Here is a 15133-nt window from a genome sequence, read left to right on the forward strand (position 1 = left end):
TTCAGAGCCAGCCAGGGCATATGAACAACTTTAAGTTATTAACAGAATAAAAGGCATAATCAAGTGAAAAGAAAATTAAAGGTTCAGCTGGATTGCCTCGAGCTGACTATGAATGTTCAACAATTGCCCTGGACAATATACAATTCCAAAACTTCACAGTAGAGAAGCTCACGCATCAAAACAATAAGCGGAGCACAGAAGTGCAGAAGCACTTCACAATAGATGCAGTGTAGTTACATACACGTGCACAGATGTGAAGAGGCCCGGAGAAGGGGTCAGAGAGTAGAATTTGGTTTTGGTTTCAGCATGATATTTTCATTTCATCACCAATTCAGAATCAGAATATTTTGGATGAACAAAATGAGTGCTGATGGTGATTTTAAAATGCCCAAAAGTTCTTGTCAACGAGCTCCACTAGAGGTAGCACTGACGGGTCTTCCCAGGGAGCCAAAACATTTACAAAGGTTTTAATGTAAATCCTTCTCCAGTGAAATTTTTTAACTCCATTTAGTCAGCTTCAGATTTTATCAGACAATACTCACCTGATCTCCCAGTCGTTCTACAAGAAGGATCTTCAGTATTGTTAAGAATCATAGCAGCAATCCCACAAACGCATTTTACTCGTTCACCAATAATCTCCACAAGAACAAACTCCACCTTTAAACTGATGGAACCGGTTTGTGTCTCTAACAAAAATCTCTCTCTTTTCAAAGTCGGATATGAATTTTATAACAGCATGACAATCACGACAGATTCTAAGGTTCTTGATAACCTGAAGCGGAAATCCTGGCTTAGTATTTAGAAGCCCCAGCACTACCGCCAGCTTCTCACTATGGCCGCAGAGGATCTGCTCCTTGTCCTGCTCCTCCACATCTTGTAGCACAAAGTCAGTATGTGGAACATAACCTGACTTTTTCATCTCCACGGTCAATTTAGCCAACTTCTCAATAATTTGGGGCATTTGTGGATGGGAACTGTCTCCAGCAAGGAGCATATGCACTTTGTTCTTGATTTCAATCCAACTGTAGCCAGGGTTTTTCTTCAAACCTCTACTTCTCATCATATCCCTCACCATATCTACTTCAACCCACATGGCCTTCGAAGCATAAATATTGGACAGAAGAATGTAATTACCAGGATTTCTTGGTTCTAACTCGAAGACTCTCTTTGCTGCAATCTCACCTAAATCCACTCTGTTGTGAACTCTGCATGAACTAAGTAGAGCACCCCAAACACAAGAATCTGGTTCAAATGGCATTTGCTTGATCATGGCATATGCCTCTTCCAGCCTTCCACTACGACCAAGAAGGGTCACCATGCATGAATAATGCTCCATTCTAGCTTCAACGCCATGATTTCTGGACATGCTATCAAAATAAAACCAACCTTCCTCCGTTAAGCCACCTTGGGTGCATGCAGATAATACACAAGTGAAGCTAACATGATCAGGCTTTTGCCCACATCTTTGCATCAATTCAAAAATATTTATAGCTTCAAAAGTCTTTCCATGCATTGCATACCCAGCCATTAATGAATTCCAAGAAACCAAGTTCCTGTTGGGCATCATATCAAAACAAAGCCTAGACGCCAGCATTCTTCCACACTTAGCGTACATATCAATCAGCGCGCTACCCACATAAACATCATTGAAGATTCCATTTCTAAGTGAAAAGCAATGGGCTGCCTTCCCGTGCAGTAATGCTGCAATATTTCCACAAGCCGGCAACAAGCATGGGATCGTTACAGAGTTCGGTTTAACTCCCTCAATCTGCATCACTCTAAAAAGCTCCAAAGCCTCGATATCTTTTCCATTCTGAGAGCAACTGGCAATCATGGACGTCCATGAAACGACATTCAGATCCATCCCTTTAAACTGTTTAAATACCTCCAACGCATTGTCAACAAGTCCATTTCGTGAGAGCCCGGTAACTAAAGCATTGCAAGCTCCTACATCAACCTCATCCATTTCATTGAACACTCCTGACATCTCAGAAGCACACGCACACTTACCATACATATCAATCAGCGCACTAACCACAAACTTGTCCGGTCCTAAACCTTGCTTAATAACATAACAATGAATCTGAATCCCCATCAACGGCATTTCCAAGTCACCAACAGCTGGAAGCACACTAGAAACACTAGTTCCATCTGGCTTCAATCCTTCCAAGTGCATGTTTTGAAACATAAGAACCGCATCAAGATAGCTGCCACTACGATTAAAACCTGAAATCATACCGTTCCACGATACCAAATTAAGCTCAACACCTAAATCTCTTGTCTGATAAAACAACTCCTTTGTCTCCTTTACACGCCCCTTCCGCGCAAAACGCGAAATCAAAGCACTAGACGTAACCACACCTGGTTGAGGCAATTTATCGAACACATTGCGAGCATCCTTTAAACGGTCGAATTGAACGTACATATGTAGTAAAGAGGACAGGACAACGGAGTCCAAACCTAACCCAGATACCAATGCAAAACAATGCATCTGTTTTCCGGTTTGCAATGCCGATAGCGCAGCACATGTCTTGATGACAGTAGGCAAGACACGGCTATCAGGCACGATACCTTGTGTGAGCATGTAAGAGAAGACGCGGATTACGTGACCAAAATGATTGAGCTTTGAGAATATTTGAATGGTCTCCGGCAGTGAAATGCCAGTTTTGAGGATGTGGGCATGTGCTTGTGATAAAGAAGCTTTTGTGGCTGAACAAAGGCAGTGGCTAAAGTTTTCGAACAGAGGGAGTGCTTGCCGAGCCATGACAGCTCTCCATGACAGCTCTTCTGCCACCGCCGAATCTTAAGTATTTTTATTCGGCCCAAAATAAGTAAGGGATTTTGATACTTCTAGTCCTATGGTTTAAAATTTACCAGCATATTAAAAAAAATAAAAAAAATAAAAAAATAAAAAAAAATTACCAGCATAGTTGCCATATTTTACATGAGAATTAACTCGAAAAAGTAACTTACTAGATGGATTATTACGTCAATTTAGAATTTATATATTATTGGCTAAATAATTTTTATTAAAATCATAACATATTATTTTATTCATTTTTTATTTAAGATTGACGGGCCAAGTTTTAACCCATTTTAACTGGGTTAATCAAGCCATAAAAACTGATTTAGTGAATCTTAATTCGTATTAGATTTTAAATTCTAAATTTTTAACGTGCTAATTTACCAGTATTATACCCACAGTTAAATAATTAATGTAAAAGTTCATTTGAAATGAAAAAAAAAATCATATTCTTCATTCTTTATCTTACTTCATCTCCTTTCAAATCCCATGATAAACATCTCAGCGAAATACCTAAATGTATAAAAATACACAAGAGAGAAGATTTTCAAAAGGTAAGCTCACCACCATATTCCATTAGCAGTTAACAATAAACATTACAGAACCTCCAAAATTTGCTTTGAGAATTGAGAAATTTTAAAATTTAAGAACAGAGATGAGACCTTACTGATTCTATAGAGGAAAAGAAATCAAGTCTACCTTGCATCGTGCCGAAATATCAGAAATTTTTAATACTAAGGTTTGTGATTCTTGCGCATGGCTGTGTACCAAGAAAGGATGAAATTGCCTGTACATAAGTTACCAAAGATTGGTGTAGGTTTCTCTGTGGTTAGTTGCCTCTCTTGTGGCTTTCTTTTGCACCTGGTGGCTTCGTTTTTTTCACCGAATAATATACAAGTCTTGATGCTGGAAACTATAGCAGAACCGGCCATCCATCTCTTCTAATACCTCCAGGAATGGAACTGAGAGATCAGTAAAACTATAATATTTATACTGCTGCATATAAATATTATCATATATATAAGGTATATACAATAGAATGGGAACTTAACAAAAGAATATACATGACAGATGAGATTCGTAACTCGTAAGGGAAGCCAAATGCCTTCAGTGTAAACTACATTAAGTATGGTCTTATATTGTGTTATCTAGGCCATCCATAACATCCATAATATTAGTTTTTTGATGGTCTGATTTTTGTCTTGCTGCAAACCTTCTAACCGGTGAGTTTCCGGCACTCCTGCTCAACGTCAAAACCTGCCCTCTTTTCTTGTCTAAAGAAAATTCTTGACTTTTGCTTATTCCTGGGACCAATCTCCTCTGACACGCATTGGCTAACAAATCTCGATCTTCTTGACAAAGTTGGGCATCGTGGTTCTGGGATTGAATTCGTTGCATCTTGGTGCGGAAAACCAGTCCCTTGCGAGCTGGAGATCGAACAGGCATAGATGAGAAACCATGATCTCTCTGTCTAACTAAATTTATCAACCGGTGAAGCCATGTCACTAGTTCAAGGATGTATAGGTCAGTCTTCTGCTTATCTGCGTGATAGAGTGTCTGGAGGCGGATCAGGTTAGTATTTTCAGCTGTATTCTTGCCGAAATCATTTCTGTCAAAAAAGAAAAAACAGTGTCACTCATCTGCTGCTAAGGTGAATTACACCCTCGCAACACAAAGACAGCACAAAGGCGTTCACTGACCCAGTGTTCGCCCATTCTCCAACCCATCCAAAGCCTTGATGTGCTCTGGAGCCAATTGAAACAGAAAGGAAATAAGCATAACACAAATGCAAAGACAATAATGCCGATTCTCAAGGAGGGAAAATGAATAAAGAAAACCAAAAGCCAGGCAGTGAAAACCACTCCCAAATGAAACCCTTATCTTGTTTACACGTGTCTAAGGAATATGAGGGAAGTTAAATTAGACTCTCATTTATATAACCTACTTGGTCGTGTTTGTGGCAATGGGCGCAAGCCAATGGAGAGTCTTTTCCATTTCACCTTTCACCAGAGCCATTGTGAACTGCAGAGAAACATAGTGGAAAGCAGCTATGTAATGAGTTTGAGCATGAGGCAAGAGAAAGAACAAACACCTATCCTCAATCTCCATTTGAAGAAAAAAGTAGAAAACAGGCAGAACAAAAACATGCGCATGCATACCTCTTCCTTGGAATCAACCATCTGCAACCGTGAGCGTAGAGCTGCCTTAACACTGTTTGGCATCCCTTGGTACAAACTGTCCCTCGTATTAGGAGGTAGGGAGGTGGGTCGAGAAGTCTAATAACATATGATATTTCAGTTGAATTAATCCCAACATAGAAAAATCATACCATCTATAATAAGTATGTGATTAGTGATGAAATAAAGAGCTTTACTTACAATATTATCTATCTGGTTGATCATGTTAGCATAATGCAATGCAAGACCAGATGTGCCAAGTCTTTGAGGACCCCTGCCAGCTTCCTTGTCAGCCAATATAACACCTGCCATGGGTTGTCAATCCCTAAGAATTAATATTTAGAGCACATCTTTCAAAGCCAGAAACATTGAATTGTATGCTGTTACGATGCAAGGGAGTAAAATAAACGAAAACAGGCTTCTATAATGGCATCTTTCTTCTATATTTGACCAGATCATTGTAGAAAAGGATAGTACTGTTCTTTCATGAGCACAATTCACTAACATGTTCGAATATTCAAAACTAATGCTGCAATTCAGATTATATGTCCATCAGTTGCCTGCATAAATCCTCTTGATCCCACCCTGTCGTACATGTTCTAGTCTGAGTGTTTTTGTGCTTCAGAAACAGTGGAATATATGTAATACACAGATAGAGCTGAGATATTATCTTCTGCCATGGCATTCACCTCTTTTATTATTCAGGTGTTAGAAACAGCTTTCATTTCTAATAAATACAATTTCCCAGACATAGTAGCGCACAAATGCACACATTTCTGGGCAGCGGTTTCGGATAATAGCTCCACATGAAACCCATTATTCCACAAATAATCAACCATTTATCATGCACAAATGAAAAAACACTGTGGTTCGGATCTAGGAAAACAAAAGGAAATCATTGTTGTTTGCCGACATAAATGCATGGACATGGAAATCCATCCAATTATGATTTTAATGCAAATTTCCTAATTTTATCAGGAGACAAAGTTGCCCTACCATTATTTCCAAAAGCTTCCAAGATCGCTTGTTGTAAGAAGGTAACAATATCAACAAGCTTCTCCATGATCTGCAGTTCACAAAGAAAGTTACATAATGCTCTACTGTTTGAGACAGAGCAACTAATATTCTCATGGGTTGAAATGTAACTGTGAAAAATTTTAAATCACGCTAATGAGATGAGCTACATATTCATATAAATAACAAGTTCAGTTAATGTTAACTGCCATCTATTCCATATAACTGACAATGGAACCGATCAAGGCAGCTAAGCATAATTGTTGTGAGGGGGTTAGAGCCAAGATTGTAACAGTGTCCGTTACGAGGCATAAAAGAGGGAAAAATTGTAATAAAATCTTCAAAACAATAATGATCAACTTTCTCAGCAGATGTGACTAGTGGCTCATAGACATTTACCTCCTCCAAAGTTTTAGACCAAAGGGATTTCTTTTTCAAGCTCATTACAAGCTTTTTTTGCTGTTTTAGCTCACTTTGTAAAATTGTGAGACTTTCTCCTGCAATTACAAAGAAAATGGCCCGTTAATAAAATAGCTGCTTCACTATGGTTAGCAGGTATCAAGCAGGTATTGGACATGATGCCCAAAAATGAAAGGATTATAAATGTAATGAGCAAAAACTAATGGTTGGGTATCAACAAGAACTGATTATAAAGCAGCATGTAATTCACTTTGAAGGACATATCCTTGTAGGTAAAATACATTGATATCAGAGCTGCAGAAAAGGGTATGTTCAGCAACTAGAAGGACACAAAAATTGTACTCCTAAGAATTGAATATCTCAACAATGCTTAATCTTGGCAAATGTAACTATCACCTTAGATATTGCTTATTAGTCACAAATGTGTAAAACATCATGGACACGCATACTACCACAGCATAAAAATGAAAGAAAAATCAAGTAAAGAGAAAAAGGTTCATCCATGCCAACCTTTTTGGGGGAGATTTAGGGATTGCATTTCATCAAGCTTTCGCTGATAATCTTGATCAAATCTGTCCAAAGCATTCAACTCGTGATATAGTTCCTGCACATGAACAGAGATTTTAAAACAGGATCACAGGAACAAAAGCTAATATGAAGACCCCAAATAAAGCCCAGCATTCTTCAACTGTGGTTAAATAAGCCAAAAATCGAGATTAGTGATCCGACAAATTCTCAAAAAGATCCATAATGCACATGTCAAACACAACTGCAAACTGCTCAACATCACAGTTCAATACAGTAGACAAGTTAAACACGTTACTGCAATGTTCACATGGACTCTGTACAGCATACTTAAACGAGTGATTAAAAGAAAATCAGCAATGCTTTTTCTGAGAATTCGATAGTTGAAGTTAATTAATGAAGCAAATTCCAACAGTAGTTATAGCCAGTGACCAAGTTTCAACTACGGCACTGTACAGACATTGATCAACAAGTAGCAGCATCCCAAAAATACATGGCACAACACAATTATCTACATAAACGCAAGCATCTACTTCCTGCGGGAAAGAAAACTTACAGAAGTGTGCTGCACCAGAGTGGTCAGCTCTTGCATTGTCACCTCTGCCTCGGTTCTGTGTTGCCTCTCAAATGAGTTTTCTGAATCCAATCTGATTTATTACAAAGATAATTGCATTGTTAGAAAACATGAAGAACGTAATCAGGGAATATTACATAATAAGAATGTACCGTACTTTGAAAAATATCGACCCAGATTGTGCCATTGAGGGTCTTTACATAAATCTCCAAACCGAATCACTTCGCGTGAGAAAACATCGAATTCCTCTCTACAAAAGTACCCAATTTTTTTTATTAAATACTGAGATTACAAGACAAGGACTACGTTAGAAGTAACCAAGTCAGATGATTTTTTTAACAAGCAATAACCTTTTGTCAGAAGCAGCAATTATGAGCAACTCATTCATGTCAGTAGAAACCAACTTGTGCACTCCTTCTGAATGTAGGACCTCTTTTTTCAAGAACTCAACATTTTTTTCTGAAAGAGATTGAAACAAGTTTGCGCCTTTGGCTATTGTATTGGCCACTTCAAATGCCAATATCGATATCCTGTTCCCTCTAGAACCCATTCCAGAGGCAAATCCCCCTCTGGGATTCAAATTTGACATGCTACTTCCTAGAGTATCCAAGACTTCCACTGCTTTCTCCAGTCCCACTGTCCCAGCTTTCCCTAAAAATGACTTCTTTTGATTTATCTAGACAGAAACCAAAGGCAAAAGATAAGCCAACAATTGATAGAATTGGACATCAAAAGAAACATTATCAAGAAAAAACATAACATGACAAACAAAATCATAAAACATACCTTGTTGGCCTCTGTCCTAGCAGGCGTTGATGGCTTGAGTTCCCTTGAGAAAGCCGATAAAAACTCACCAGAGTTCGACCTCTCTGGCATCGTTTTGCGAAAATCATCCCCGTTATTATTCCTATAAGGACTCTCTCTTTTCTTGCCGATACTGTGTAATGACCTTAATTTCCCTGAAGTATTGTTACCACTATTATTTTTCTTCTCCTCCACAGCCTTCACATTCTTCCTTTTCGTTCCACCAGGACAAACCCCTCCCATTTTCCCTCCTTCCAAGCTACAGTCCCTCCAACAAAGAATTCAAAAAGATCCCATAAATGATAAAACTCCCACTTCAGAATCAAGAAGAAGAACCCAAAAAAGTATTCAAAAGTGAATGCAAAGTCAGATAAACTACAGTACTAGCAATCTAGAGGCGGTTGTTGTGATTAATTTCGATAAATGAATGAAACAAACGCGTTGTTTTTTTGGCAATTAAACGGAAGTCTCGTGGAGATAAGGAATTTTGAATGGAGAAATGCAAGACAGTGAAGGAAGGGAAAAAAACAACAGAAATTGTTGACTGTTCTGTTGTTGTTTCTCTGAATGTGTAAATTTATGAGCGGCAGAGAAAGAAATGGTGGTGGGCGTATGTGAAACTGAAAGTCATCCCCGCCTACCTTGGCTGAGTTTGGTGTGTTTCTGTCTCTGACTAAAGTCTACCCTCTAAAATTTATTGTGTTCGGAATAAAAAGAAAAAAAAACAAATAATTATATAGAGTTAAATGCGTTGTTCGCCGCATAAATAAATAAATTTCAAATAAAAAGAGATATTTTCTTACGTTATTTCTGCTCTAAAAGATATAAATTTGTTTTAAAAATTATATTTATTTTTATACCATTGTTTTTGTTTTTTCAACTAGATATTTCATCTCTTTCTGTGTTTATTTTTTGTACTCACAACACTTCTAAAAGACAATTTAAAGTCTAAGCTCGTTCTTCTTTTACTGTTTTGCCCCCTGTCATGTTTCATGACTCTTGAGATTGAGAGGAAGGGCTATAATAAACCATAACCATGGCACCTTGTGTTTACTATTCTACCTTGAATTGATGTTTATTGATATTCTACATTTCTTTCTCAATAGTCAATGATTTTCTAGGATAAGAGATGGGTGTTGATGATGGGCTAGCTGCCATCATTAAATTGATCGTTTATATATATATATATATATATATATATATTGGATCTGGGAATCCTTTGCATGTGTTTTATAAAGATTGAAGTTGTGACCATAAGAATGAAATGTTTGTGCTTGTTAGATGAGAAATTTGAGAGTTGACTACTAACCTCTAACCATAACATTAATTGGTAAGGGAAGTTGGAGTATTGGACAGTGTATTGATAATCTCACCACAGAGCAAGAATGTGATGTGATGTGATTTAATCTCTAGCTTCAATCCCATTTCCTTGAGATAGAATATGTTTTTATGTTTGATTCCGTGCTCGTCTGGTTTATTTTTGTATTTTTAAAATATTTTAAAAAAATTTAATTTTTTTAAATTTTTTATGCTTCAAATTAATATTTTTTTTGTCTTTTTATATCATTTTAATGCGTTGATATCAAAAATAATTTTTAAAAAATAAAAAAATTATTTTGATACATTTATGAGTAAAAAGTAATTTAAAAAACAACCACAACTACACTCCCAAACACACAATTATTCCTAGAAGTATATTTAACTTTAAAAATATATTAAATTAATGTTTTATAATGGTTCGATGATTTTAACTCGATGAAAAAATAAATAAAAATATTATTTTAATATATTCTTAATCAAAAAATACTCTTGAAAATATATTATGTATCACAATATCAAATTTATAATCTTTGCTTGAGTTATTGGTGGCATAGTTAATTTATATACATGAAGATCAATTTATTTTTCTATTAAAGTAATATTGTTTTAAAATTTTACATATAAAATGATACTGTTGTGATAAAATTATATTTTTATTCAAGATAAAACCTGATTTTAGTTAAATTTTAGGTTACTGATAGACTTGTAAAACCAAATCGAGTTTTATAACCGAATGAAATCCGGTAGATTAACAAAAAGAAATAGCATGGAAACACCGAGCTTACTGTTTCTAGATCAGAAAACACTAAAGAAAAGGGAAACAACCATCATTTCCAAGAAGATGAACAAGTTAAATCCTTACAAAACAATCACCAAACGTGAAGTCTCTGCCGGCAGCTCGAAGGCAGGAGGGAGTAGTGTAGTTTACGAATTTTGTATTCTAAAAAGAAGAATTCCCCGTGAAAGCAAGAAAAGCATCGCGTGACCTTTTCCAATCCGATTTCCATTTAAATTGCGTACGAGAGGGAAAAGGAGAGAAGACTTTTCGAGAATAGTCATTGTTCGGGACACAGTGAAGAGCTCCCTTTTAGCTTCAAACTGACACTTCTTCTCCGCTGGGCCACAGCCATTGCTCTTTTTGCTGGTCTGTGATGTAATGGCTCGAAAATTCAATGCATGACCTTTTCAAAAAAACGTGATGCCGTGAGGAGTTTAAATTAACAACGTGGAGACCTTCCATTGGTTAGGATCCCAGTCGCACTGTTTCTCTTCCCATTGGCCAGTTACAGTTGGTCACTTCGGTCCCTGGATTCTTAATTATCTTCATCTTAGTACGACCTATCTGCCCAGATTTTACTTTTTAGAGTTAGTAAAGATAGGTTTGACGTGTGATTCTTTGACTTTTGTGAGCGAGGCGTTTAAGAGATTCAAAGTCTTTGTCTGCTATACTCGGTCAATGATTGTTTGCTACTGCATTTTTTTTAAAATATATATATTAAAATAATTTTTTATATTTCTTTTATAGCAACATGTTAAAATCATAAAAAAAACATACTAGATAAAATATTAATTTCATATTTTTTAAGTAAATATACTTTTAAAATGCATGTAAGAACATAACTCGAAACACTACTAAATACTCAACGAAAAAACAGAAAAGACAAATAAAAAAATATAAATGTATATGACAAAAATATAAATGTTTTATTTTGTCTTTTGAGAAATAACAATTAAATGCTAGATCACCTGATCGTCAAGAAGAAAGCCACCTGAGCTCATTTCATATCCTTGATTTTTAGAAAATGTATCTAGTTTATGTTTTTTTAAGTATGTTTCATGGTTTTTGCTTGTAAATATTTAGATTATTTAGTTTTTTAAAAAAAAATACTTTAAAAGGTATTTTTAAAAGCAAATCAAACGCAGTTGAGATTTTAATATCCCTACTGTCACCTTCGTTTCTGTAGCCGGGATGTTTCCGACCAAGATAGGAGTTGAAAACCGAAAATTCTTTTAAATGCCGTAGGCTGAATAAGGGCTTAGTGAAACACACGTATGTTTTGAGATTTGTGCGTTACTGAACGGAACCCTAGCATCACCGTCCCGACTTTTCTATTATTTTCGTGGCAATTCACCAGGCTAGAGCCAGGGGCGGAGTCGGGAAGGGGTTTTAGTTAGGGGGCCAAATCAGAGAAAAAGATTTAGAGGGGCTGAAATGTAAAGTTTTCTGATTTAAAACTAAAAGCATGAATTGTGAAGAGAGCTGGAAAAGCCCCTACCAGCCCCGGGTTCCTGGTCATCTTGTTTCCTTTAATTGCATGTCAATTTATAGCATCTAAAGTATCTTGGACCATTCTTGCCCCGCTTGCATACAAGGGAGAAATTCGAGCTAGAACCACCGTGTACTAGGACTGCGACGCCATGAAAAGAGTCACTCTTTAACAGCGCCGCCTTGTTTCAGTCTACTTCACCTAATCCTCAACCAGTAGATACAACTGAAGCAGACCTTGATCTCTTACCAACCCCTACCAATTTCCATGGAATCCAGGAAGGCCCAAATTCTAAAGCGTTTACCAAACCATCTGCTCATTCGGCATCTTGAAAAACTATAATGTAGAGAACATCGATGGGCTTAGTGAAACAAATTGTAAAGACCAATTTAAAATAAAATAAATATTAAATAATAAAATAATAAATAAAAAACTAAAGTATCCATAAAAAAAAAAAACCTAGTCCAAACTTGTGCGCCTCTGAATGGCCTAGCATGCCTTGGCCTTGACAAGAAAAGTTTGGTGCCAATTTACAATGCTAGCCCCGAGCGTGCTTCATTGTTTATTTTTTTTTTAACAAGGATTGGATAATTTTTTAAGAAAAAATAAGTAAATAATATGTCATTTGTTTTATCTAGATTTTAACGATCGAGAAATCAAGCTTTCGCATCCAGAAATAATTTTAAACATTTTTATTACTCCAAAACACCAAATCAACACCATGTTAACCTAAATAAACTTATTTTGCCTTTTCTTAAAAAAATGAACATGAAACCCAAAAACTTTCCAAGGTGATATCTACCATCTTATATAATTTTCATGTGAAATAACCTCCTAGTAGAACTACCCCTTGAAGAATGGAAAGGTTGCCACAAAAATTAACCATTTTAATAATTATGGTCAATGTTAACTAATTTTTTTTTTTATTACTGGAATCTAGGGACTTGTTCTTTCCGGTCTCGAACCACAACAAAAAAATAAAAAAAATAAAAAAAGTAAAAGAGAATATTTTAAAAACTAAAGGGACTAAAAACAAGTTAGTTTCAAAATAAAGACTAAAGTTAACATTTTGAGTCAACTTCTAAGCAGCCACAAAAGGTTTCTGTGTTTTTCAAGTCCAGTGTTTCCATCTTGCTCTTTCCTAACAAAACAATAGCAATTGACATTCAATTTGGCCACCAAAAAATCCAATCATGCAAAAACAAAACTTTAAGGATCAAAATGACAAAAATAAGAAAACATCACTTGCTTCAGGTCGCTATTTCAGTTTCTCTTGTCGTGTAATGTAACCGTAACGGGCAAAGGAAAAATATTCTTTTTTTTTTAATTAAAAGTGACTCTCAAATTACCTTTTAATTAACAAAAAAAAATAAAAAAAGATATTTCCAACCAGCCCCTTAGCACACACAAAGGGAAGAAAAATATAAAACTATTCATTAATTTTATTGTATCTGTAGATTATCATAAAACGGCAACAACCAGAGAAACTTGAAAAGAAATATTAAAGACTCAAATATAAAGATAACAGCCATGGTATAATAAGAACTTCTTCAGCTCAAGAAAGCTGTCCACAGTCAGCAACAACAACAGGCTTGGAGGTCCTTCCATTAGAAGACCCAAACTTCTCTATAGCCTTCACAACATCCAGACCCTCCACTACTCTTCCAAACACCACGTGTTTTCCATCGAGCCATTCAGTCTTGGCTGTACAGACAAAGAACTGCGACCCGTTAGTCCCAGGCCCAGCATTGGCCATGGACAAAATCCCTGGCCCAGTATGTTTCTTTATAAAATTCTCGTCGGCAAATTTCGATCCGTAGATCGATTCCCCTCCGGTTCCATTCCCTGCAGTGAAATCTCCTCCCTGGCACATGAATCCAGGGATGACTCGATGGAAAGTCGAGCCTTTGTAGTGTAAAGGCTTGCCGCTTCGGCCTTTTCCTTTCTCTCCAGTGCAAAGAGCCCTGAAGTTCTCTGCGGTCCGTGGAGTTGTGTCGGCGAACAGTTCCATCACGATCCGGCCGGCTGGTTGGCCGCCGATTGTCATGTCGAAGTAGACTCTAGGGTTTGCCATTGAAAATATGTGGACTATGTTAGGTGAACGTAGGGAGGGTTGGTTTTATAGAATATAGAGGGGGTTGGGTTTCTAGATTCTAGTTCGGAGGTTTCATCTTGACCGCTTGTAGTGGACACGTGGATGAATACGATGGGTTTGGAAAAAAAAAAAAACTCTTCTCGGGACTGCGTGTGGTTGACGGGAGAATCTTTAGATGTTAAAAGTCACAGAAAAGTTGTTTTTAAAGGATTTTTAATTTTAAAATATATTAAAATCATTTTTAAAAAAACTTTTTAAAATTTATGATTTACATTCACAATGCTTATTACAACCCAAACGTCATGAATTATTATATATAATGGATAAAAATTATTGCAAAACATTTGTTTTCTTCACAAAAAAAATTAACTTAAAAAACAAAAAACTAATTTTTTTTTAAAAAAGACCACATGTAATATTAAATAACTAATAGAGTAATAAAAGTTAATTTTTAAAGTGTTTTTTTATTTTAAAATATATTAAATTAATATTTTAATTATTGCAAAACATTTATTTTCTTATAGTTCGTTAAAATATTAACTTAAAAAACTTAAAAAAACTAATTTCTTTTTAAAAATACAAACATAATATAATATCAAATGATTAATAAAATATTTGAAAACATAGTAAAAATTAGTTTTTAAAGTTTTTTTTATTTTAAAATATATTAAAATAATATATTTTTTATTTTTTAAAATTTAATTTTTATATTAGCATATCAAAATATATAAAAATAAAAAAATTCAAATTTTAACCCCAAAAAAAATTCCGAACTCAATGTCAGACAACACTAACAAGCGGTGACAGAGAACAACTGATAAGAGAGGTTTCTATCTTCCACGTGGCAATATTATTTATTTATTTATTTTATTCAGCGAGGGGCGGCCTGATTTTTATTTATTTTTCTTTCCATCCAATTGTCCATAGATGGCAATTGGGCCGACATGCGTACCTTGTCCCACAACGTCTCCACTGGACTGGTTTTTATTTATTTATTTATTCATACCAAGTTGCCTCGGTAAAGATTTCCTTAGTTGATATGCATAATTATTTAGTAATTAGAATGATGAGAGTCGGGTTTAATATTCATCACTAGTAAGAAATTAATCTGATTATAATAATAAAAATAAACAA

The 15133-nt window shown here is 35.7% G+C and overlaps 3 protein-coding genes across 3 annotated transcripts; all 3 read right to left on the minus strand.

Annotated features, from left to right (window-relative positions):
- Positions 1-64: 64 nt before the first annotated feature.
- On the minus strand, positions 65-2844 carry LOC133692565 (pentatricopeptide repeat-containing protein At1g20230). Its single transcript, XM_062113614.1, has one exon. The coding sequence runs from the start codon at positions 2762-2764 to the stop codon at positions 626-628; it is 2139 nt and encodes a 712-aa protein (XP_061969598.1). The 5' UTR covers positions 2765-2844; the 3' UTR covers positions 65-625.
- Positions 2845-3773: 929 nt separating this feature from the next.
- On the minus strand, positions 3774-8996 carry LOC133692566 (protein PSK SIMULATOR 2). Its single transcript, XM_062113615.1, has 12 exons — positions 8300-8996; positions 7864-8189; positions 7671-7763; positions 7496-7586; positions 6925-7018; positions 6394-6491; positions 5977-6046; positions 5182-5285; positions 4963-5079; positions 4749-4825; positions 4504-4548; positions 3774-4412 (listed from the first exon to the last, which is right to left on the minus strand). Exons 1-12 carry the CDS (start codon positions 8558-8560, stop codon positions 3938-3940), a joined length of 1851 nt encoding a protein of 616 aa, XP_061969599.1. The 5' UTR covers positions 8561-8996; the 3' UTR covers positions 3774-3937.
- A 4321-nt stretch (positions 8997-13317) lies between these two features.
- Positions 13318-14019, minus strand: LOC133691016 (peptidyl-prolyl cis-trans isomerase). The gene has a single exon (XM_062111321.1). The coding sequence runs from the start codon at positions 13976-13978 to the stop codon at positions 13460-13462; it is 519 nt and encodes a 172-aa protein (XP_061967305.1). The 5' UTR covers positions 13979-14019; the 3' UTR covers positions 13318-13459.
- Positions 14020-15133: the final 1114 nt, after the last annotated feature.

Source organism: Populus nigra, chromosome 4, assembly GCF_951802175.1.
Source record: "Populus nigra chromosome 4, ddPopNigr1.1, whole genome shotgun sequence".
Classification (NCBI taxonomy): Eukaryota; Viridiplantae; Streptophyta; class Magnoliopsida; order Malpighiales; family Salicaceae; genus Populus; species Populus nigra.

Bases quoted from the DNA above. Each gene is read 5' to 3' on its own strand.
- LOC133692565 (XM_062113614.1), bottom strand. From the start codon at position 2,764: ATGGCTCGGCAAGCACTCCCTCTGTTCGAAAACTTTAGCCACTGCCTT.
- LOC133692566 (XM_062113615.1), bottom strand. From the start codon at position 8,560: ATGGGAGGGGTTTGTCCTGGTGGAACGAAAAGGAAGAATGTGAAGGCT. The intron at 7,764-7,863 runs GTTATTGCTTGT...GTACTTTTGTAG, and splicing joins ATTGCTGCTTCTGACAAAAG to AGAGGAATTCGATGTTTTCT. The intron at 6,047-6,393 runs GTAAATGTCTAT...TGTGAACTGCAG, and splicing joins GGTCTAAAACTTTGGAGGAG to ATCATGGAGAAGCTTGTTGA.
- LOC133691016 (XM_062111321.1), bottom strand. From the start codon at position 13,978: ATGGCAAACCCTAGAGTCTACTTCGACATGACAATCGGCGGCCAACCA.